At 30.3% G+C, this 26,432-nt stretch overlaps 1 protein-coding gene across 2 annotated transcripts; it reads left to right on the top strand.

Moving 5' to 3' along the window:
* Nucleotides 1-3,791: 3,791 nt before the first annotated feature.
* Nucleotides 3,792-14,061, top strand: LOC121127715 (uncharacterized). Of its 2 annotated transcripts, XM_040723194.2 has the most exons (5): nucleotides 3,792-4,292; nucleotides 7,966-8,285; nucleotides 11,780-11,939; nucleotides 11,997-12,376; nucleotides 12,457-14,061. In XM_040723194.2, the coding sequence occupies exons 2-5, from the start codon at nucleotides 8,034-8,036 to the stop codon at nucleotides 13,435-13,437; spliced, it is 1,773 nt and encodes a 590-aa protein (XP_040579128.1). In that variant the 5' UTR covers nucleotides 3,792-4,292; nucleotides 7,966-8,033; the 3' UTR covers nucleotides 13,438-14,061. The 2 variants fall into 2 exon arrangements, with proteins under 2 accessions (XP_040579128.1, XP_040579117.1); XM_040723183.2 differs by having other exon boundaries at nucleotides 3,982-4,292; nucleotides 11,780-12,376.
* The last annotated feature ends 12,371 nt before the right edge of the window (nucleotides 14,062-26,432 follow it).

The raw sequence follows: 26,432 nt of genomic DNA, 5'->3' as shown, positions 1-26,432 counted from the left end.
TTCTCTCCCATAATAGAAGAAAAAAGGTTGAGAGAATCAATTAAGATCTCAAAGTGACGAGCACCGTAATATTCCCAAAAACATCAACAACTCTTATGTTGGTATTTCTTTGGAAAAAGTAATCATACTATAAGTCCAATATGTGCCTCAAGCATTTACTCACAAGTCAAAATACTTGAATATTTTCATCGAGCCCAGTTAGGGTTCTGAGGTTTCTTTTGAGCCCAGTTCAAGTCCATCATTATAATTGGAGGTGCATAGTAGTTTTAAGGATTTACTTGAGTTAAATATATAATAGCTTTCGAGTCCAAGTAGAGTGGCAAATCTTAATAGATATCGAGTTATAATCAAGTCGCAAGTCTTTCAATGTGAAATCAAGTAGAGTCACAAGTTTTCAAAATAAAGACCAATAAAATAAAACAATAAGGCATGTATAAGTTATCATATCAATTCCCGTCAACATAGAAATAAGTAAGTAACAAAAAAGCCACTAAAATCAATAAAATATATGTAATATTAAGAGTGGAATTGTATTTAGACTAACAACTAGCTTATTTCTTCAATATAAAGTTTTAGTGTCATCCGCAATGTCTAAGAATGTCAAAAAAATCAAGCTCATCTAGAGTTTGATGGATGATATCTAATAATATCAGAGGCCCAGTACCAAACAGCTTAGATCATCTCAGGAATCTTCAATTAGAAAACACTCAGTACCTTGCAACCGCCGAAATTAAAATTGCACGAATATCCTCTGAAAGAATATAACTACAGATGAACACATAGTAATGTGTTCATCTGTAGTCATATTCTTTGTTAGGTAACTATAAACATTTAATTCGCTATTGATTTAGTTTTAGGAGTACGATCTTAATTTTTTGAGGACATACTGAACATAATTATCGCCATAAGTATATCGACGTTAAGTTCCTCCGAACCCCCCGATTTAAACTTATAAATGATTTCAGAATATGTAATTGAGGATATTCCAAAAAAGCGTGTCTAATGGTGTTGAATCTTTACATAAAGTGTTGAAAAACATAATTAATGTGGCTATTTGGGAAGTCGATGTCATAATCCTATGAATCCAATTACTAAATAAACTTAAGTTCCTAATCCTTCCATCACATCTGGACAATGCAAAGTCTTCTTTTGAATAAAGAAAAATTGATTTTTAAATGGTAAAGAACAGGCACATTGTATAGCTTGTCTTATGAGAGGAAAATTAAACTTCCTGTTAAAAAAAAAAATAATATATAAACCAGAGTGAACACAAATATAATGTATTGTTAGCTATTTTTTTGTGAGTGCCTCCCATTTCAAAGACACAGGGTCTTGCGCAAAATTATTTAAAAGAATGTTTCCTTACAAGATTCCTACAAATAATATCCGCAGTCGTTCCATGATTGTAAGTGGGAGTCACTTTCCAAAGAATCCTTTATGTTGCAGTAAGGGAAAAGGAAAAGTCTTTTATATATCCATTTATAAGATCTGTTCCAAGTATAATAAATTCATAGTATGAACTTGATGTTATCACACATTGATTTTTCTTTATATCAACCAAACTTTCACTTTATCGTTTCTCCTCAAGAAGTAAGTACCTTTTTTTAAGTATATACCAAAGTATAAAACAAATGTCTGTACTCATGAAAGATGGGCAGAAACACTGAATATTTGTTGTATTTGTTGGATACAAATTGGAAATTGGAGTAATTCAGGACTATGTCCTTGCTTCATAGGGATTTTTTATTTCCTTTGTTTCACAGCAGCTTGCACGAAAAGGTGTAACTAAAGAAGTAATCTGTTTAAAGAAAGAAACTAAATTTATCAATTAGGAAAGGAAAAAAGGTTGATGTATGTGTTTTTTCTACTTTTTTGCTCATCATTTAATAAATCGTAGGGATGTTGACATCTCTCTCTAAAAGAAGCGTTCTCTCCTATCTTGGCTATAAATTCATTTAAAAATGCATAATAAAATTAATATAATTATAATATTTTCCCTGCATTGACGCTATTTGAAAGGAAGAATCTTCTCCTCTTTAAAAAGTTAATCATTTTTACCCCAAAAAATCTTATAATAGACAGCTGATATTAACAATGATCTTAATTCAGTAATACTATATGTATATATATCGCCTCCCGCTGTCTCATCGTGCTCTTAGACCAATCTCATTCATAACTATAACACAAACGTGTACGTCAGGTACGTGCATGTTAAGTAGATTAATCGTTTTATTAACATATTTTTCCCATGCAAGGGTTGCTTTTTATCATACCACAGATTAAGTTACTTTAATATGTCTCTTCTCATGACGAATGTTACATTTTCCCCCTTCATAGAATTCTTCTGGTTAGTTCAGTTAAAAAGGTGAATTAATTCATGGAGGTTGTATATTAGTTAGTTATATTTCAATATTCAAGTCTACGCCACGACTCTAGCGGACAAAAAAGTACTACTGTAGTCCACTATAGTTGGACAAATATTGATCACGCAAACTTCGTTTTAACAATTTGATTTATAGGTAGGGATGGGATTTGTGTAGAGAAAAGAGCTTTTGCATGTTCATTTTTTATGACCTTCTTCAATAGATTGTCGTGATTTTAATATATCATCCCGGAAGAAGAAATATTGCAAACCTTTGGTGTAAATTGCTTTATAAATACATAATATATTAAAATAAAATTATAACGAATGCTTTTTTAAATAAAGAGGGTTCTCCCTCCAAACTATATAATAGGCTGATGATGTTAACGAGGGACTTAATTTTGTTATGGCATAAGCTTTCTCTTTGCACTCTACAAAAATTATATAACTGTTTATAGATTTGATAGAAATGATAAAGATTGACACCATTGGCCAACTACCAATTATAATATGGGGGCTTTTGTCTTTCAAATTTAATTTTGTATGAAGGAAGATTGAGAGCTTTAGTCGTCACTGCAATGTCTAAAAGTGAATATTCAACTTTGCAGCTCTCTCAAATTAAATGCACAAACATATTACTCAAATTCCACTGCATAATGACTCTATACATACATAAAATGTACTTATACCTATTGACAATGTCTTAATTCAATAGGGTTTACAAAAACAACAACAATAATAATAATAAAAAAGGTCAAATATGAAATTTCTTACAAAATTTTTCTAGATATTTTTCTTGTTTGTTTTTCTTTTCGCTGGACATTTACTATAAATTATATATATATATATATATAATGTACATATTAGACCGTACTAAGTCTCAGGTGAACATACCTAAGTACTTTTACATAAGTATAGTTTATCCTTAACGATTACCTTGTTAGTATAATTTAAATACATGGATTTGGTGAAAAAAAAATATATATATATATAAAATCATAAAAAAGGTAAATATGATTATTAATTAAGAATAATAGTTAGTGCATTAGTATTTATTAATTCCTTTTTTTTTCCAGGAAAAGTTTATAGGTCAAAAAAAAAGAAGAAGATAAAAACAAGTTTACAAATAGCTTAAATATCTCTTTCATTCAAATGAATCACTACAACATAGATACTCATACTACCTTAGGCTATAATATATATTACGTAATTATTATAAATTGTATTTACGCCGATGGAGAGACGTTTGCCGTATATTTATGAAGGCAAAAGGGATGAAAAGAAAAGCTGCTCTTTTGTACAAGAGAAACACGTTTCCCGTATATTTAGATTGAAAAGGGAAATACGAGAGATGAAAAGAAAAGTTGTGATGCACGAAGGAGAGACGTTGCTCGCATATTTAAGTAGATAGGGGAAAGGAAGGAGAGGGGGACGACTCATCATACCGGTCAAAAACTGCGTGTCTAATAAAAGAAAGAAGATTGCCTATTGTTTTTTTTCTTCTTCAAATGAGATCGTATTTTTTCTTCTTTTTAAAGCAGTCGTTTGGACGGTGACTTTCTTTACAATATATATATATATATATATACAAGACACAAGCCGGACACACTAAAATGATGGGGAAGGCAAAAAATATGGGAAGAAGTAGAAGAAGAGCGATCGCAATAGTTTGAATTTGTTAATTCAGTTACTCGTCTATTAGACGCGGTCAACCTCTCATATCCGTCCATTCATCCATCTGATTATTGACACCTATTCATACTCTCTCAAGCTACCAACTTGATTATTTATTTGTTAAGGACACTGAGGTTTGCCAAATAGATAATAATAATTTAAAAAAAAAAAAAAAAACTTCTTATAATACAAGTGAATCATCCATGTGTTATTGAACTTACGCAAACTCCTATTCTTCTCTTTTAATCCTAAATTTGTAAGTTAATTTCCTTCTTATTATTTTTGCCTAAACAACTCTTCAATTACCATAATTAATCATTCACTTTTGTAACAATTTAAAACTAAAAATAAATGTTACAGTCTTATTCATTTCTTAAGACTCAAAAGCTTTTTCAAGGTTATACAAATAATAATGAAAATAAATTATAAGAATAATATTCATAATTATTTTTTGTCTGAAAGTAAACATTTGAATAAAAATAGTTTAATTTTTTCAGGGGTGGCAATATCTTCCTAGATATACATGGATATTACACAGATTATTTAGGGGGGGAGATAAACAAAACTAACAAAATAATTACAGTAAAAAATGGGCCAAAGGAATTTGTGTAGTATTTATTATTAGGTGAAAAGGCTAAAAAAACAATAAATTCATCATCTATGTAATCAAAAGCTGGTGTTAGGTTCTTAAAAACTCTATTTTTTCCTTTCGTTACATCACGAACAATAAATATACTATATATAAGTAAAAACCGGCTATGTTATTAGTCTGTACAAGAAACCACTAGAAGCTATGCATTTAAGAATGAAAAGGAATTGAGAGTTTAGGAATCAATACTTGTATATGCAGGTATTTTAAAAAGAGTTGAAAAAAAGAAAGATAGATGGCGCTCAAAAACTAGTTATTTTAAGTAAATATCTTAAACTTACTCACCTATAATATACTCTATAAATGGAACATCCTCTCTTTTTTTCCGTTCCTTTTTTTGACCAACTGAGGTGTAATCTTTATTGTCACTTTTAACCTTTCCTCTTCCAAAATAATTGAATTTAAATAACAACCCTCAATTAAGGGCGTCCACGGGATTATATAAATATATTTTTATTTTTTTCTGGGTTTGAAAAAATAAATTTCAAATGTTAAATTGTTTGGAAAGAAATTTCAAAAATATATCTTAACAAAATATTTAATTTTTTGGAGAATAATTTCGAAAATCAAAGCTTTTCCCAGAAATAAAACTTTTCTGGAAGAAATTTGAAAAATTAAATTTTTTGAAAAAAAAAAATTGAAAAACTAAATTGAATTTCAAATATTAAATTTTCTTATCATAATCAGAATTCCTCAATTTGGGTGGGAGATACAACCCCTCAAGTCTACCTTCTGCAAACGCCCCTACTCAACGTCAACTATCATGTTGGGCAATTCTTTGTCATTGGTAGGACTAATCAGGAATGATACACTCATTTTATCCCGTTCCTTTTTTTAATCAACTAAAGACAATCTTTATACCAAATCTTAACTTTTTCTTCTCGGAAAAGAAAATACAAAAAAGACTCCCAAAATTAACTGTCATATTGGACAAGTCTTGTCAACGGTAGGACTAATCAAGGAACTCACTGTACATGGAACATACAATCTAAAAACTTTTATTTTTTAGACCAACTACGGGGAATTCTTTTTTTCTTTTCTATTAGTAGAATAGTAATGAAATGAAATAGGGAATTTAAAACTCGATTAATGAATGTCTTTGAAGAATATAAAGAACAAATGACATAAAGGAAGCAGATGTATCAATTTTTAGTTGTAATTCCTCATGACATTCATAACACAATTGATTTAATTCAATCCCTTCTTTCATTTCACTACAATTTTTATCTAAAAAAATCCCCTTAGTTTGACCAACTAAGGTTAAAAAAAATACATCTGTCTAATATCTTCAGAATATGTTGTAAATAAATTATTCAAAGATTTATTTGGTGGAAATATATAATGAAGTGTATCAAGAAGCTATTTTTTTCGACCTAAATACTTTTTTAGTTGGGGAGAGAAGTAGGAACTATGCACATAGCGGTCAGAGGAATTTTAAACTTGTAAATGAAATCAAAGCATTAAATGTCATTTTTGAATTCACTGACACTTTTTGAAAGCAAATAATGAACAATAAATATTCAAAAAAGACGGCACATATCTATAAGTATGTAGTAATAGGTATATTATATAAGATACTGTTAGTTCCCTTCCAAGTATATCAATAGCTAATATCTGGGGTGTAAGGTCACTCCAACATTGAAATGACATTTTTAAGAAGGGTAGCAACTTTTTTTTAAGGTGAGTGAGCACGTCTGCATTTGCATTATGGTTCTTCAATTTGATGGAATGAGTTACTCCTTATTGGCAATAAGTAATAAAACTAGAGATGTATAAAATACGAAAGTAGAGCCTTCTTTTAATTTCTCTTTTTGGAGGAGAAAAAAATTCAGAGATGCAAAGGAAATTACTCTGACCATACTCCAACTGGAATAGCTGTTGTTAAGAAGATATTTCCATAATATTTCCAAAGTTATCAATTTTAAGCATTTACTCAAGTATGACACTTTTTGTTGTTGCCAATCTGAGCAGACTTTTTTTTCCACAATTGCTATAATATTTGATCATTTTTGAGGAGAGAACATCGATATATAAAGTGCATGTCCTTATTTTTTTTTTAATTTACCAGTGTCATATTTATCATATCTCATACAAATTATTGAACGTTACGCAAAAAATATTGATCCATGTTCATCTCAATTTTGAGAAAAAAAAATAGATTCCGACTGAATTAGCATCAATTACGTGCACACATATAAATATTTATATATGTAGTGTAAAATTTGCAACTTTTATAAGCAAATTGCACTAGTTGTAACTAAAAAATAAGATGTAGAATTTAAAAACCTTCAATGACGATAATACTATATTTGATGTTGGGGAGTCATTTTTGATTTTAACATTTGAAAATCACTAATTGATAAATATTCTGCGGCATATCATGAAAGTAAATTGTCCAGTGCTATATTACTCCTAAATACATACAAAATAAGTAATTATAATTGATTAAAAAGTAAAGATAGCGTATATTAGTAGTTGATAGTTAGAATGAGTGATGTTATAATTTAATAAAGCTTAAGGAGACGAAAAAAATGCATCTTGTACAATCTTTTTGTACAATTTAGAACTTGTCTACAAATCGTAACTTGTATATATAAACAGTCGAACAAGGTTAACGTGTCAACTCTAAATATGAATATTGTTTTATAGTGAACATTCATGAAAGTCCTGAATTATTTATGATAAGAGTGTATAACAATTATTAGTTACTCGATAACGCGGATTTCTTTAATAGTTAACATTTTTTCCACGCTTTCTTAAGATCCTGCTTAAATGGGTTCTGTTCTACGGTCTAGAAATATATGTTGTGGAAAGGTATAGTATATTTTAAATGTAGATTGTATTAGTTGCAACCAAAGAACAAGATAAATAATAGTTGAATATCCCTTAGATCAGGGATGTCCAACCTTTTAATATAATGGGCTGCCTTCCCACTTGAAATATTTTAATGGCCACATAACCTGTTAAATGAAATTCATGGATAATGGCTTTATAAATACATATTTATTTCAAATTAGGCCGAATATATAAAAAGGCCAAATCTATTTTTTCAAGGGCAACCTGCTTCAAAAAAGGCCAATCTGGCAACCCTGTTTAGGTGTTCCCGCAGGATTATATATATTTTTTTGGGGTAGAGGGCTTAGTTGTTTTCAATTTCTTTTAATTAAAATTTTGCTCTGCTAAGTTACTAGTTACAACTTGCCCTCATCAAATATTATATGTTTATCCTTAAAGATTGGATTTAATTAATTTCATGACTCCAAATTTCATAATCATACAGAGACAAGACTGATTGGAAAAGCAAAAAGAGAAAGCCCAGAAACAGCTCCACAAAAAAAAAAGCCCAAAATGGAACGCGTTTTCCAATGCCCACAATGTGAAAAGGGCTTCAAGGAACTCCGAACCCTTCGCCTCCATTTGAAAATCCATAATGCGGAATATCCAGAGCGATGCCTTGTTTGTCAAAAGGTGTTTCGCACAAAATGGCAATTGAAGCAGCACCAGATGGATCACGGAGGGGAGAGGCCGTACCCCTGCCCAGAATGTTCTTTTACGTGTAAAACTAAGCAACAGCTCAACGAGCATCGAAGGAAACACTCCGTAAGTTTAAAAACGTACATTATTTAGTTAGTTCATTTTGCATGCATTTTAAGGCAGAAGAAGCGTATATGATAGAGAGAGAGAGGGAGTGCAAACGATTTTTTTATAATGAAAATTGCAAAATATGTGTATTTGTTTTTTGTAAAAAAATTTATAGGTGCAATTTTAGGGGTGAATTTAAATGTTTGAACTCAAACTAATAAATCCACTTTTGGAATCTGTCTATCCTTTCTATATTAACAATTTCTATCAATTTACAAAAAATGCTTATTCATTATAGATGTGAAATAATGAAGGATGTTCTTAGTAAAAAAAAGGTCAATATTTGATTTTTTTTTTTTAATATGTTATTTCTTCATTTCCTATAATCAATTACAATATGAGAAAATAAAATAAATTACAGGATGGCCTTGAAATTCCAATAATATCTGTCGTATATATATACATTGACTAGTACACATACATCAATATAATGACCATTGTTTAAAAAGCACCCCCTACCCCATCCCAGGATCCTTTATTAGTTATCCATTTTTTAAAAAATATTATTTGGTTGGCAAATTTTAATTTTCTTTATACATATGTTTTATCAATAATTTTTATTGACTTTCACAAGCTTTAATCCTCCAATCAGTGGAGAAAAAAGGGTCCGCAAATACTTAATTGATATTTGGTCAACTATGTACAGCCAAACTCTTGGACGACTGTTGGACATTTTTTCATTTAGTTACAGGGATTATGAATGACCCGCAATATTTATTCCGAGTTCAATCAATCTATTTGTTAATTCTCAGAATACTTATTAAGCAGGAAAGAGTAATATTGCTCATAAAAAAATATGTTAAGATAATATTGTGGAGATACTATTTTGCAATCCTATATGACTTAGATATATATATATACATATATATGATGTGATTTCAAATTTCTGTCTGAAAAAAGAAGAAGAAAAGGCCTTAAATTAATTGGTTGGTAGCCAATTAGGCCAAATTGTCCTCAATTGCTTCACTATTTTTTCATTTAGCAATAGTAGGGAATTACTCACAGCTTAACAAGTACTAATTTGAATTTAACCAATCAACGTAGAGAGCACTAATTTTGGAAAATTATAGACAAAAAGATACTGAGTACATTTTTATAGTTAGAATTGTAAAAAATATGACTTATTTGTATCTAAAAAAATCGGAAATTAACTTGGTATTTCTATAGGTGTAAAAGGAAGGAAATATACACAAACTCCAGTACATAAACAGAAATTTGTCTCCCGATGTCGATCCAGAATTTTAATCTGAGTACAAACTCTTGTAATCAGTGTTACTCTCCAGTATTCATGAGCACACAAATGATATACTTAGATATTTTTTCTCCAAGAATGAAAAAATAATGATGACAGCTTTGAAAAATGAAAAACTATGTTCATGCAGCAACTTTAAAAAGCTTTTTTATAGAAGTGGTACAACAGCACAAATTCACTACCCTATATTGTATTTCTCATCTTTATTTCTAGTAAATAGACCGACCAAATATAAACTAGACTATTATGTCATTTTCTCCAACTTTTACATTATTTTTCATTTAAAAATGAGAATATATTTATTGCTAAAGAAGCAATAAAAGTTTGTCGTAACTCTAATACAACACATCTGAAAAATAGAAAAATCAACAGCTAATACATAGAATATTGATCATTTGTATATACCAATGTTGATCAAGACGGCGATATTCTTATGCTTACATCGCCCATGTGACTGCCCGTGACTGCTGATATTAACTTCCTTCCATTATTGAAGGAAAATCCCACAGTTGGGAAAGTATTACTTAACTATAAACTGACTCAGGTCCTTTTCTTCTTTCTCTTCTTGGAGGAAAGATTGAGAGATAGAATAAAAGTGACTAGGTACGGAACATTAACAAGTAACATTTAGTGGAGACAAATGGACAGGTCACAAAATAATGCAATGACCCTCTTCTATTTAGTTAGCTAATATGATGATGTAGCTATGATTTTTGTTTCAAATTAAAATTCGTTGGATGACGAGTTTGAATAAATGTTACCGGCCCAAGTACGAAAATAAGTAACGGTACTTTGATATTTTTTCTCATTTTAAATATACAACAAAAAAGTCATTAAGAGTTTGTTATATATATTTACAAGTTCATCTGCGAGATTTTTGTTTGAGTGGGATGTAATTCAGAAATATGATGACGTATTTTTATTCTTGCTGAGAAATGTTAGTGATTCCACTGTCGGAGAGTCAATGTTTTTATGACGATTCTAGTACCAATTTTTATTATATTACCGTTTTAAGTATCCCAGTGCCATTATAGTAATGGTAGACCGAACAATTCTCTCTCTTGTTACGGTCATATTATTTGATAATAGACTATTGAAAAATAAATAAATATGGAGAGTTATGATGAGAATGTAAAAAAACAAAATAAAAACCTTGGATAGCTAGTTGACATATCTAAACATACATATATTGAGACGGAGGATTTTTACACAACTGCTTTGCTTCTTCGAAAGAAATATGAGATAATTTTATGTGTCTTTTACAAGTAAAAAAAAAAAAATTCTTCCCATTTTTCTTCTCAACGATAAGAAAAATACTAAAAAGTTCTCCTTCTATTTAGTATGTAGGTAGATGGAAAGTGAAAATATAAATGAAGAAGAAAGCTTTTTGAATGATTGACTCTGTGTTTTTTTAACTTAGTATGTATTGTACTACATAATACATATGTACACTCAAGCCTTGTACGTTACTTGATTTTTAGATCTCAAAAGAATAATAAAAGGATCAAATATGTTATTTCTAAAAGAACAAAAGAACTTTATCAGAATAAGAAGAGTATTCAACTCTTTTGTAAATAATGATTGACAGTTTATCCAACTTCTTGATGTGTGTCCAAGATTTTGTAGTCATCATAAAAAGAAAAAGAGACGGAGAACGGTTGTTTAGTAACTTTTTGTCAAATAGCAAAAAGCCATGAGAGAAAAAAAAAACTCTTACTGATACAAACCACAGAAACTATGAATAATATTATAGTTTGCAAAGTTCCAATAAATAAAAAAAGTCCAAATAATTTATTTGTAACGGCTATGTAATATAACTTCTATTAATTATTAGTACTCTGAAGAAAGTTGATTGGTTGACCTCTAATTAGCGTTTGACATACTTTGCTAAAAATTTCCTACTAAATATCAAATAAAGTCGGATGGTGTAGTGCATATACCGGTATCATAGTTCAGTGGTGCAAGGCTGCTAACACATTTAAAAAGCTAATCTTTTCAATTGATATTAGAACTGGTATTTGCCGCGTCATTACATAAAAGTTGGACTATTACCACAACGTATATTTTGCTTTTTTCTCCGTCTCTTTTTGTAATCAGAAAGGTTGAGAGAGTTAATAAAGATCACATCACATTAACTATACGTCAGCCCTCACAATAAATAACTATTATAATCAATAATCCAATTCCTTATTTCCAACAGGGAGAAAAGGCCTATTGCTGTGCCCTTTGTGGGACACGCTTCACCTATCGCAATGGACTTATTAAGCATACTAAGCTCAATCGATGTCCAAAGAAAATAATTACGGCGGATGGGGAAACAATAATTAAGAAACGCTCTCGGGTTGTGAATAACGCATATAGTAATAATAAAACCACCGCCCATTCTAATAATAAAAATAACAATCTTAACCCTCCAGCGGCGTCCACCTCCTCCCCACTCTTACATTCCTCTCCTCCTTCCCTGACGGTGACGCCAGTACTCAATCTCCAAATGTCTGTCGCTGTTGCAGAAGCTGTAAATAATGTAATTTCTGCCACGAAAGGAAACAAAGATGCTCTGGATAAGAAAATCATGGAGGTTCTACGACGTAATAGTAATACGCACAATGTTGCTCCCTCTTCAAGCAGTGCACTTACCATGACCTCTCATAAGTACACAAGCTCAAGAATGACTCCAGAAAGAATCCTTCCAGATCCCACGCCACCTCCAGGGAATAGGGGGTCTCCCATTATAGATTATCAAATGCAAGTGGAAGACATTATTGGAACGGACAGTGAGAGCATCGCAAATCCCATAGTAAGTGCAAAATAGATATAAATAACTTTGGATTCTTACAATGAAAATAATTCATGTGAATATATTTTTTTTAAATGTAGGCATATAGAGAGGTTGGAAATTCCTTTAATTTAGCTTTGTTGGATGATGGATCCAATTGTCTTGTCTCTACCACCTGTACTCTTCCCACGCAAACTATTACGACCAAGGCGCATCCCTCCTGTGCTTCCTCCATGACAACAACCACAACGAGCAGTACTGTTATTGCACATAATGGTATCCTCCCTCCAAATACCATAAATGAATTAAGCGCAGCAACAGGCTTACCCTCATCTGAAATTTGTTCCTGGGCCGCTACCCTTCCCACAGGAGCACTAGTTAAAGTCACTCATCACTACAACACCTCCATCGAGCCTTCTCCAACTCAGCAGCACCAGCAACAGCCAAGTCATCAACTTCTTCTTCCGGCCATCATAAATATACCTCATTTTCAGACAGCACATCCTGAAGTCCCTCTCACTGTATCAGAATCGGAAGTGTCTGGAGCCCTTAAAAACTCTTCTGTTGGATTACTGTCATATAGAGAAATATTTGCTGTTGACCCAAATGAAGTCCTTCAAAAGAGCCAGTCCAAAAGCTCTCTATTGGCTCAAAAAGGTTGTGATATCAAAGTGGAACCGAATACAACGATGTGCCGTGAAAATTCCAAGCCTATTCCAAGCGTTAACAATAATGACACTTGTTTAGAGGATTTTATAGGCTTTGACTATGGGATATTTGAGAGTGGAAGCGAGGGATCTGACTCCCAGAAGCCCAGTATCAAAGAAGAGCCATCAAGTCCTACAGGATCTGATAGTGGACTCAGCAACAACTCTAGTTTTTACTCAAACTCCTACTATATAAACAACAACGAGGATACCTTAGCAGACATTGATCTAGGACTTCCAGACTGTCTAAATTCAAACGCAGCTAATCCTCTTGACGATACTCTCAACGTTCTCAATGATCAGGACTTTAACTCAATGAAAACGATTGTGGAACAGACTTTTAAAGACGGAAGAGAAATTATGGACGTCATTTAACGTGTCAATGTCTTACTTTTTTGTATTTGAATAATGATAAATTATCATTCTTGCTCAACCCTTACAATTATGTACTTTTCGCTATTCCTTCTTTGGTGCTATATGTGTCTGTTTTTTTATCATTCTAATTACCTTTTTACCTCATTTCAACACAAGTGTTTATGTGAATCACTTTTGTCTACTTACTTACTGTATTGTGAATATCTGTACACCTCTCAAATACCTATTTACATACATACAGTTGTACCTTCAGATAACCAATCAAAAAACCCTTCCTAGTTCAATTTTCTCTTATCAAACTGTATGTACATTAATATTATTATATTTTTAAAAATCCTTTGCGATAATTGATAAAAAAAAAATTTACATGTCAGAATTAGATACAAATTCATATCGAATATTTTTATCATCTTGTTAGAAAATAATAACTTTATTAATTATCAGGTAGAAAAATCGCATTTAACTTACATCATATGTATAAAACAGTCCTAGTTAAAGTTCTACAAGCAACAGCAAATAAAGTCTGAAACAAAAAATTCCTTATAAATCCTAAATGTAAATTTGTTAAAACGTTTAGCACAATGATATATTTGTTTATTTACATAATAAATCCCTATCATATAATTTTTTTTTTTATGTCTTAATGACCAACTTATTCACCTAATTATCAACTTTAAATACACTGTTTTATAAATCTACATAGGTATTATAACTAATTTTATCACTATTCTTTTTCCCAAGCGATTTCAAATAGTATTTTTTTGATGTTTATTCCTGTCATACTGGGTAGAAAAATTGACATAATATAACATAGTGTTTACTCCCTAACATAAAAAATTATACTGTATTCTGTAGTCTGCTGTCGATTTCTCCTTTTCTTTGCCAATGACCAGTGCTTTAAACGTACATTGGTTGAGTTTGAATTAGCGCAAGTTAAGCTGTGAACAATTATTAACAATGATTAAACTTTTTTACATTCAGGACTGTTATAAACCAAATTTTAAGTCAAAACTTCATCTCCAAAGATCCTTTTTACCGGTCAGATTGCCAATTACAAAAAGCCGTTCTCGCTTTTTGGGAGAAATATTATTCACCTCTATTCATCAATACGTACGCGAAAATTGACGAAATGCTCATAATCATACATATAGAAAACCTTATAAGTCAGTAAACTCCAATATATTAGTGATCTTATGAATTATTTCTCCCTATTTTGAACTAAACTCTTTTTTTATCATAATTGCTGACAGCTAATTGTGGATTGGTCAAAAACGCTGCTTTGCTTCCACATAAAGCACCGCTTATGGCACAATATGAGACAAAGTAATTAAACACTTATATATTTAATTATAGGCGACAACAACGTGACTTTATTTCTTCGAATACAATTACTTTACTTTTTATAATGGACGATAACAAAAAATACATATTAACGAGAAAATACAAATATGTATCAAGTGGTACACAGAAGAGAATAGTATAATAATAATCAAAGGTCTTAATCCGATGTGGAATGGACATGTTAAAAAAACAACCCAAAATCAACATGGTAACCCTAACAATTTGAAGAATATTTTGGAGGAGAGAAAGAATAATGTTCATGACGTTTCATTAGATCAGGTACAATCAACTGTGACAAGAGAGGAAGGAAAAAAGAATATAAAATAGGACATTTGCTAGAATTATTCTGATTTTAATCCTCAAATCTACTCTAATTCCAACAAGGACTTACAATTATAACTCTGTAACAAATCCTCAGGGTTACGCTTCGTCTTTTATGAGCACACACGAACGTTCAATCAGGTTTTGAATATAATTGAATATATTTAGAAAAAAATGTTCACCACTCAGGAATGGAATAATAATGACAATTGTTAAGGAAAATAAAATTCGTTCTTTATACTACCAATTACAAATTAAAGGCCAGCTAAAAAACAGACCGGATTTACATGTATGATAATAATTAAAAAGCTGAAAAAACTCAAGTTCTATCAGTCCGGTCCTAATAAGAATTTTCAGTCCTAGGACCCGTCCTTATAAGTCTCTTATGGTAACGACTATAGCTGAAATGACGTAGTTACTAAGTCCTTTCAGCTGTTCCACATAACTTTATTCATAGAGACAAGATCCTTGAAGTTTAATGTAGGAAGTCTGTGGCTAGAACGGATTATTATAGGTTCTAGCTTATTTTCTTCGTTTTTAAATTATTCAATTCTAGCTAAGAGTGAAGAAAATAAATAGATTACGAGGACCGTAGGACTGAAGGACCGACGTATGGCTCTTTAGAACCATTCAGAGCGTTAGTCCGCTCAAGAAATCCTGAGCGTGCTTCCACTCAGTTACTGATTTTGTGAGCGCACTCCCGCTCCCGCTCGTTTTGTAAAACAATGAGGGCACTCCTGCTCTCGCTCGATGAAAAATGAGCGGTCCTTATTTTTTCGCTCGTATTTGAACTTGAAACTCTTTATGTATGTATGTTACAAAAAAATCCAATTCAATTTTTTCCTTTTAAATCTGTTTTATCTAATAGATAATGGTAAAAATACACTTTCATACCAAAATCATGTCTTTAGCTTCAATATTAAGAATATTGAGTGGCGCTTACTAATGCTTTGGAACCATTGAATGGTAAAAAATATCGACCGATAAAAAAATACTGAGGGGGTAGAGAATGATAAGGAAATAAGTCTCAAGACCAATCAAACACTACTGTCAGCAGATATGTCGTATGTCAAGTGAAAAATAATTGTGAGTGTAGTTAATACAAATCAGTAATTAGCATATTTATTTATGAAAATAATAAAGACCATAAATAAAAATAGTACTATCCACCAATGTTAATAGAAATACAATTCCTCTCCTACAAGATACACTAAACTGAAAAGTCAAGAGGGTTGAGGTCAAGGCTGAAGGATGGTCACATGCAAGGTTAATAGAAATACAAGGTTATACCATAACTTGTGTATGACTAATGTTAGACTTCCATCACACTTTTTATATTGACGTCATAGTAGATGAGTGGTTGCGTGTTTTTTTCAAAATCTGTTTGTCTTTCGCAGCAGTCGGTACGACACATTAAACTGGAAACTATAGGAATAGTGGTGTCATAGACTACAAGTGGTTGCTGTTTCATCAAAATCCGCCTGTCTTGTCCAGCAGTCGCTAATATACATCAAAGCAAGTCCGATTACATGATGGTCTAACCTTGTATTTCTATTAACCTTCCTATCCACCAGTATGCTAAAAAATAAAAGAAACTTAGTATTGTCACACTGACAATTTGAAGTATGCTGTGGAGTAGAGCAGCTTAGGTGTCATGTTATTTCATTAAATTATCTGAAAGAAGCAATTAGATGAAGGAAATAGACACAAACTCCACTCCGTATCTAGCAATTATATAGGTGGTAATTACTCTGATGGCAATCCTCAATTCCACTCTGAGTCCAACGAGAACTTACTCTTATAATATCTCAGCTTTACTAAATGTTATTCATGAGCAAACAACTAGGGGCTATAATTTACAGTTTATACTTATAATATGTTGTCTCTTCAAGAATGAAAGAATAGTGAGAACAGCTTTAGAAGAAGAAAAGACATATATATATATATACAGGTAGCAACTACAAAAACATAGGACCTCTTCCATTTAAATATTATTTTCATCTGTGGTTATAACCAGTGATGAAAATTCTGTGTATAATGTTCCAGTAAATAAAAACTGATATGGTAACCCTGACAATGTGAAAAATTATTAGGAGGAGATCAGATGTGACAAGGCAGGAAGGCGAAAAGATTATAAACAAGGACATTTGCTAGAATTACTCCTATGCCGAGGCCCAATTCTACCCTGCGTCCAAGAAGGATTTACAGTGATAACTCTGCAACAAATCCTCAGGGTTACGCACCGTCTTTTTTGAGCAAACACGAATGTTCAATCAGGTTTTGAATATAATTTAATCTATTTAGGAAAGGATGTTCACTGCTCTGGAATTAAATAATAATGCCAACTGCCAATGAAAATAAAATTCATTCGTTATAGTACCAGTTATAAATTAACAGGTCAGCTAAAAAACATCACTAGTTATAACTAAGGATTACACAAGATAAGGATAGGAATAAAAGAATATTGTTATTCATCCTATACGTTAGTCGTCATTCCATTTCCTTCTTCTTTTGAATAACTTAATATATTTACTCCCCACTACAACTTTGAATGGATACATTAATATATAAATTTTAATAGCTGTCTTACTCTTATCATTTAGTTAAAGTTTATATTTTTAGAATGACAGATCGTTATATTGCCACGGGATGTCAAATAATTCATCTGAGCTATGAACAAATGGACAATAAATTATTTTCACATATGTTCCCATCGAATCTCCAGGAGAGAGAAATGGATGAAGACCATCAAAAAAGTTAGGACCCATAAGACTTATCCTTAAAATACTAGAGACTTTCTATTCGTAATTCTTTGATATTTGTATTAGAGGTGGCCTCTCTACACTATCAGAAATGTGAGTTAATATTCATAAATTTTATTTATTAGAATTTCTACATATTAATTTGTAAGAAAGATATCCTTCAAAAATGGATTATAAATTTGCAAAGAAATCAATTTTTATTCGATGAAGCCCCTACTTAGCAAATAGAAGTGGAAGATTTACTAAAAAATAACATCTAAGGAGGAAATTTGCTCTTAACTTCCGTAACACAGCAAACATAATTGCTTGAAAAATGACTTCTGTAATTGTGATATGAATGTTGTTTTCCTAGGTTTTTATTTCAGTTATTCATATTCTTAACAAATGATTATTAACCTTATGATGGATCTAATTTCTAGAAAAGCGTTGAAAATATTCAAATTTCAAACAAATTCACATGATTTATATACTGCACGTTTGTTATGACAACTAATGCAATGTTTGTTGGTTTTCTTTCCCATTCCTTATTAGTTTATCCCATTATTATGAGTATAAATAGTGGTTTATAACATATGCCCTAAAAAGCGGGAGAGACTTATAGATAGAAACCTCAAACTGAATAGTTTAAAGCTGTAATTATAAGAAGAAAAACATACATATTTATATATTTTTTCATGGATTCTAACCATACCTTTATGACCTATAATTAAAATTCAATATCTTCAATAGGTAAAGCTACAAAAATCACTTATTACATTCGAACCGCTTCCTTTCCAGATATTTTTATCCCAATATGACTTCTCCATTCATAGTGCATTCAAAATTGTAAATACATATATTAAGTTATAGAAAAGAAAAAGGGAAGGTTATGAGAACTAGTGTATAGCATGAATAAAATCATTTTCTCAGATAAATAAAATTTCTCCCAAAATCATATTCACATTTTATTTTCCAAAGCAAACAGAAAGACATTCAACGTTTGAAGAAATGAGACATTTGCTTCATTGCACGACTGGTTCCAAGCCTTTACTGGACTTGACCGAATAAATTTTGACGGGCACAACATTAGTTACTAGAGCTGGAAATTGAAATGACTAAAGTAGTCGTCTGGGCAGTTATAGTTAGAAGTCTTAGAGCAGACTTAATCAAAATAAATGAATAATAATAATTTTAAATGAGTGTTGTGGCCTGTGGGTAAACTATCCAAAAAAGTATTTTCTCATTTTTCAACAAACAAAATATGTAATAATTGATCAATTTCTTAAATTCAGTTAAATACCGAGTGTATTAAATATCTAAACATGTAAGAAAAAGAGCTGAAGCCGAGGAATGTACGAATATACATCTTGTCACTAACAAGAAGGCTAAGTTGGACCCCAATTTTGAGAAAGGAGTAAAGGCCACCACACATGCTTCTAAGATGACAATATCCTAAAACATTAAAAAACAACAGTTGTTGACCCAATTATACCTCGAGAGGGAGAGAAAAAGTAACATTAATAATTTTTGTACTTCCAAAGTTGTATTAATCGTCGCATTTTCACTTATACAAACAAGACACATTTTACGTAAGAACCTCTTTATTGTAAAAGGGAGAATGGTTGAGGTTTGAAAATTATAATATACATGCACATTGTACAGTATGGGTGATTACTATTATAATTTTGTAAGATTTAGCAAATGAAACCTCATAATTTCGAGGAAAAATTATTATTAGATGTTACATATGATATATGAAAAAACTCCCATCTTCCTAAAGATTTAAAAATTCATTTTTCATAACATATGATTGTAATAGGTTCCATAACGGCGTTTGTATGAAGTAAATTACTTTTCTTAGATATTTAATTTAGACTTGATAAACAACGTTATTCTTTATTTAAATTAGTGTACCATTTTAATAAATTTTGAAGTATGTATTTGGAAATATACCTATTTTTGTGCAATCTATAAGAATAAACTGTCTAAAAATTCTAGTAGTAGGATGAGGAATTTGTTAATTTGGAAGAAAGATTTTCTTCCCTTTTTTTAAAAACAAAAAGTGACGACAACTGCAAGTTTACTGACTTAAATAAAAAATATTTTGACCTAAATAGACGCATAATGTTCTTGCACCTATATTAAAACAGGATGTTATTTAACCGCTCCAAGTCAGTCAGGTATCTGAAAATGAGTGATAAGAGAATGTCGTAAAATGAGGGCCAACATATTTTCAAAACTACAGTGTAGAGATTCTTGGGTTTGGGTTGAAGGTGACTAAGAAGAAAAGCATATCATGTTGTTCTACTAAAAAAACCACTCTGGAAATTAAACTTGGGGTCTTAAAAATAGAAAATGATTATGTCAAGGACAAATACAATTAACTGTATCTATTAATTCATGATTACGATGCCTGGAAAAATATTTTACATGATAATCTACGACAGAACAGCCTTAAATTCTAGGCATATCTATGGGATTGTAAACTATATACAAGACAATATCGTATACAAAAGCTTTCAGAGGCCTGAATATATTGGCTGTCAATACCACTTTCTTGATAGCCCATTGAAACATACCATGAATTATCGTATCCATAAGACATTCATCAGACCTAAATTGAGATACTATTTAATAAAAATAAATCAATAAAATTCAATGGAAATGATAATAACCAAGTTGCAATGGATAATGTTAACAGAAACGAACACCCTGGATAGCAAGATGGTTTCATGTACTCATATGAATTATGCCAGGCCTACCGTCATTACAAAATAACTTCCCATTGACTTATAATCAAGTGGAAAAAGCTTCCGAATTTACATTCGACTCAATAGAATTCACGTCCAATACATGCACGTATTGTTTTTTTCCTTTTGCAAGACAGTTATATTTCCTCAGTTACAGGATGTGATTTAATCTATAATTCTTGGGCATATGATTGGTTTTAGACTCAAAATTACAATAAATCAACTTTTATGCAATTGTAGACCTCCCTTTCCAAGATTCTATGTTATAGGACAATAAAATTCCTGAAACCCCATTGGAAATGAGAGAAATCGACGAATGACTTTCCAAAATAAAATAAAATTGCAGAAAAGGATGTGAAACTTATGAAGGAGCTACATGGAAGTTTCACAAACAGAAGAATATTTAACTTTGAAGTTCTTAGGAAAAAACTAATCTTGAATAATATAGTTTGTGTTAGTCAAAATCATGTATTCCTATTATTTATTTGAAAAATCTTCAAATTATAAAGATAAATACTCATATACATATTTGAAAATTACAAATTCATACAAACATTTAATTCCTGAAAAGGGGAAGGTTTTTTTAAATTTCAAAAAATCTACCAATATTCTTAAACTATACATAAAAGTTCTTTGTTTGTGAGTGGCTTCACATAGATATATAACTTATAGTTACCCTAAATGTATACAGTGTATACGGATAATAGATGTGGTAACCCACCTTTAGCCAAGAACTAACATTTATTTATAATTAAAAATGGATTAACATTAGGGTGTGCGCAAACGTAAATGTATGTATAAGCTAGATAGATCTAAGGATAAAATATATCACAACTATGAAAAAATCCAATTTAAACATCCATAATCTCGAAAGTTCTTGACTTAGGAACACCTTCCTCCTAGGGAAACATACCATCAAGGTGGGTCTGTATGTGCCCGGTAAGCAAAAGCTCAGGTGGGTTTTCCACAATCCAACCGGGAAGCACAATGAGGGAATAAAAAACAGTTTATGAAGGGAAAAATACAGATTATTTCTACATAACTTCTTTATGTACTAGTCAGTCAATATTTTTTCCAACTCTAGTGATAAACCCTTCTTTAAAAACAAAAACAAAACAAACACATAAATATTCTAAGGTGTTAAACAATTTTTATTGCTGTAAACCTAATACGTTTTAATCGTATTAAAGTTCCGTTAATAGTGAATGACTTTCTTAAAAATGGAGCCAGCCTAATGATGTATTCAACATGATGATGGTTAAATGGGATGCAGTATTGCTCTAATTATATGGAATTTCAACGTGTAATATTTTTATTTCCTTGTGGTTAAAAAGTATTTATATTTTCCCATGCGTAGTGAAGTCACTAGTCTAATAAACGGCGTCAAAAAATTGATGTGCTCGCATCCTATATACTATTATTGAATTTCATCATCTGGGATGTAGCTTATATAATTTATAAGTATTAACAGCTGTTTCTTTGATTTCCATCAAATATCATTTTTTTTAAATTTATAATTCTTTTATAAAATTTAAATTATAATCAGATAAAATGTTAAAAAATAAATGATCCCTTCATAAATGTTCTTTTACTACACACTGTATCTTATATACAGAGTGGGGACCCAAAACATGTAGTAGCACTTAATTAAAATTTTATCCCCGTTATTTCTAATTACGAGATTTCATTACGCAACCAAAAAACAAATGCAAAAAATAATTAAAATGTCGGAACAACAACAAAAAGTCCATGCATTTGCAATCTCTTCTGCAACGCTGTTAGTGCCGAGAAGAATGTAGAGACCATTGATGTCTCCATTTGGACTGCCTACAGCACCAAGATATTGTCCCATAGAGCCAAGTAGAACCAAAAATTCTTCAGTAAAAATATGGAAGGTATCTGGAGAGATGGCCTGGTGGGGCTGTAACCCCCCTTAAACTAAGGATTTCCCCCTTTTACTAAAATATTCCATTTCAATTGAAATTTTTTTCAAAAATTTAAAATTTGAATTTTTTTTCAATATTTTCCATTTTTTTCATTTAAAAATTTTATTTTCTTTCAACAGCTATAGATTTTTCAAAAAAATTTCTAAAAAAATTAAATATTTCAAATTATTAATCAATATATATTTGTTTTGTGAACAACTCAGGATTTTTGAATTTTTTTTGAAGAATTGAAATTTATTTGTAAAATAATTTTCAAACAATTTAATATTTTATGATTCACTATAGATTTTTGAAATTTTTTGTGAACAGTTGTGGATTTAAAAAAAAAAGAAAAGAAAAAAGCAATTTCTTTTCAAATGGCTATAGATTTTAAATTTTTTTCAAAAAAAAAATAATTTTTTCACAACAGCAGTAAATTATTTTTTTTTTCCCAAAAATTTAATATTTGATATTTAATTCATGTGAAAGAGCTGTGTATTTTTGAACTTTTTTGAGAAAAGCTATGGATATTTTTTCCAAACAATTTAATTTTTGAAATTTTTTCCCGAAAAATTTAACCTTTGAAAAAATTTCCTGAAAATTTTATTTTATTTAAACAGCAGTGGACTTTTGCATGTTATTTTAAAAAATTAATTTTTTGTTGTATAGCTATAGAAATTAAAATTTTTTTTCAAAAAATTTGGTTTTTGTAAACAGCAATGGAGTTTTGATTTTTCAGAAAAATTTTATATTGTAATTTTTTTTACTAAATTTAACTTTTTGCGAATAGGTGTGTATTTTCGAAATAAAATAAAAATAATTTTTGATTTATTTTTTCCAAAAGGTTTAATATTTTGTTTTATAATTTTTAAAATTTTTAACCAGAAAACTTCGATTTTTTTCGAAATAATTCCAAAATATAAGTTTCCCTTTCCCTAAATACAAAAAAATATATATAAATCATCATTCAGGCGCCCCTGATACGTTTCACTTCTGGACTCTCTCCATGTGACCATAGTTAAAAGAAATATAATTATAAGGTTAGACCATCATGTAATCGGGCATGCTAGAATTTTCAGCCTGATGTATTGTACCTACTGCTGGGCAAGACAGGTAGATTTTGACAAAACAAACAACCACTCATAGTTTATGACGTCACTATTGCTATAATTTCCAATTTAATGTATCGTGCCTTCTGTTGGTCCAAAAAAACAGATTTTGACAAAACACGCAACCACTCATCTATTATGACGTCAATATTAAAAAGCGTGGTGGAAGTAAAACACCAGTCGTACACGCGTTATGGAAAAATTATAATTTTATATTAACCTTGCATATGAACATCCTTCACCCTAGACCTCAACCCTCTTGAAATTTCAGTTTATGGTATCTTGTAGGAGATATCTCCCCCACCTCTAATCCAAATCTGGATTTTGCTACGAGGAATGAATGAATAAAATATATATCTATATATAATATTTCAACATATCCCAAATTGGGTTTGACTTGTTTTTTCTTTATTTCATTAATATCACTTACTTCGTAATTTAGTCATGCTACTCCAAGTTTTGGATCCCCACACTATGTATATAGAGATCGTATTTCGGAGAGCACGATGGGAAGGAGAAAAAATATAGTACTACTGGAATAAGATCAAATGAGATCCACACAATGAATCTAATTTTGAAAAAAATTAATAAATAATTTTTTATACATATATAAAAAGCATATCAAAATACATCGGAAATGATTTTTTTTCATAAAAATAGTCATACTGAAAGGGAGAATTAACAATTTTTGTATATATAGGAAATTATTTGACGTTTAGAACCGTTTTAATATTTTTCAAAAATATTTTTTAAGGTGTAAAATAAATAAATGTTTTTGTTTAAATATAAAAATATTTATATTTTTATATTTTTTTAAATTATCTTAAGATATTATCATATTCAATTAAAATAGGTACATTCTGGATATTTTTTGAATTTTGTAATGGACTTCAATACTCTAGCTGTATTAGATGATGAATTATATCACCTAATTATACAATCTCCAAATAATAGTAAACAATTTATTAATAAGCTATTTAAGAAACCACAAATCTTACATTCTTTAATGTAGGATTATTTAATTTTGTACTACAACATGATCGGCGTATTGATTATACATTAAATGAATTCCTTGCATAAAATTGCACAAATCATTAATGTAATACCTTCATACTAGAGAAAAATAGGCAAAAGTACTGCTCCTATACACAAAACATATTTTGCCTAAATATTGGCTAAACAAATGATAAGATACGAGTAATATCTTTTTTTTTAGTTGATGATGGACTTTTTGTATAAAAACATAAATTTTTAACCAAAACAATTAATACTCTAAAATAGTTGTATCAAACTTACACACAAAAATGTTTCAACTCTCAACAAGACTACTGATTTCTAAAATATCCTGTCTAAATTTTGGTAAACTCTGCAATTCATACTTTTAATATGCAGATATATTATGTTTCCTTGAACCTCAGAGGTCAAGACAGTTATTGATTCCAAATATCTCAAAGCAGGAATAATAGTTGGATTATCATCGTTAATAAGAGTATGTTTTCTAAATAAAAGCATGATATTCTTAATGAAAAGGCTTATATAGCAAAGATGCCTACTGATAAGGAGCAAGTACGAGGTCTAATCAAAAAGAAATCGTGATTTCAATCTTTACTGAGACATATATATATATATCTATATTCACCAAAGGATCAACAAGGTATTTTAAATCTATCCTTTTGGAAGCGGAGCATAACTTTGAGAGAATTAGTTTATTTATCAAAAAAGAATAAAATATTATTAAATATCCCTGACGTATCAAGTCAGAGGAGGAATTGACAGCTGACAATCAAATACGTAGGGTATTTTTATGTTAGGGAAGTAACATCTTGAGCAAAATACCGTGATGAATGTCGAGATTTAGAGGTTGAAAGGTTTAGTGTTAATAAATAACAAAGAGTTCCGTTTCGATTGCATCACGATTTGTAGGAATTGTCATTAAAGACAACTTTTATCATCTAAAATATTTTATTTACATACAGAAGGATTTATTTGGATATTATTGCTGAATTATTGTATAAAAAATTATTTGTATACAAGGAATGTAAAATTGCTGAAAAAAACAACTAAAAACACTTATAACACACTTTTTGCGATGTCACAAGAGTCCCATCACTAAACGTCACTTTTTTTGGGACATTTCCTTCGGGGTTATATTTTTTTTTATCAAATTTTACGACTTATATTTCATTTTTTTTTCTTTCTCAAAACAAAATGTATTTCTGCAGAAGACATTTTTTAGTTATTATATAAAAAAATCAAAATTTTCCCACTAGTATTCCATTTTTCTTAATCAAATAACAATCCATTGAGGAATGCTGAAAATACTTACTTTACCTCTCATGGCGGCCACTTTACACGTAACATCTCAGTAATAACCAGTCTGTGAAATCTCATTTGGTAATTAAACTAAGGGAATTAAATTGAAATTTAATCTTTTTTTTTTAGAGGATATTAAGAAAATTAGGATATTTAAAACAACAAAACATCATATTTTGCATTTTCATTATAGTTTTAATTTTTTATGATATCGCCATCAAGAACCTTTGAAATTGTATTTAATGATGCTCGAATCGCTTTGGCTCAGAAATTATTTAATACATTTTCAACTTCTTTTGGCTAGATATGATCAATCTTCTAATTATATCAAAATATCCCAATCCAATGAAAAAGTCCCTCTATAGATTGGATTCTTCGTAATCAAGACTAAAATTTTGGTGAAACAATAGTTTTTTCTTCTTTCAATCATCATGCCTTCAGTGAGCAGTTGAGAAAGGAACGCTTTACATTTACTGATAGCTGCAGGAATGGTGT

This window comes from Lepeophtheirus salmonis, chromosome 1 (assembly GCF_016086655.4).
Source record: "Lepeophtheirus salmonis chromosome 1, UVic_Lsal_1.4, whole genome shotgun sequence".
Classification (NCBI taxonomy): domain Eukaryota; kingdom Metazoa; phylum Arthropoda; class Copepoda; order Siphonostomatoida; family Caligidae; genus Lepeophtheirus; species Lepeophtheirus salmonis.
Note: the sequence above shows the minus strand (reverse complement) of the source record. Positions and strands in the feature narration are given on the sequence as shown.

Coding starts and splice junctions, on each gene's coding strand:
- LOC121127715 (XM_040723183.2), top strand. CDS start 8,034: ATGGAACGCGTTTTCCAATGCCCACAATGTGAAAAGGGCTTCAAGGAA. Junction 8,286..11,779: donor AGCATCGAAGGAAACACTCC/GTAAGTTTAAAA, acceptor TATTTCCAACAG/GGAGAAAAGGCCTATTGCTG. Junction 12,377..12,456: donor AGAGCATCGCAAATCCCATA/GTAAGTGCAAAA, acceptor TTTTAAATGTAG/GCATATAGAGAGGTTGGAAA.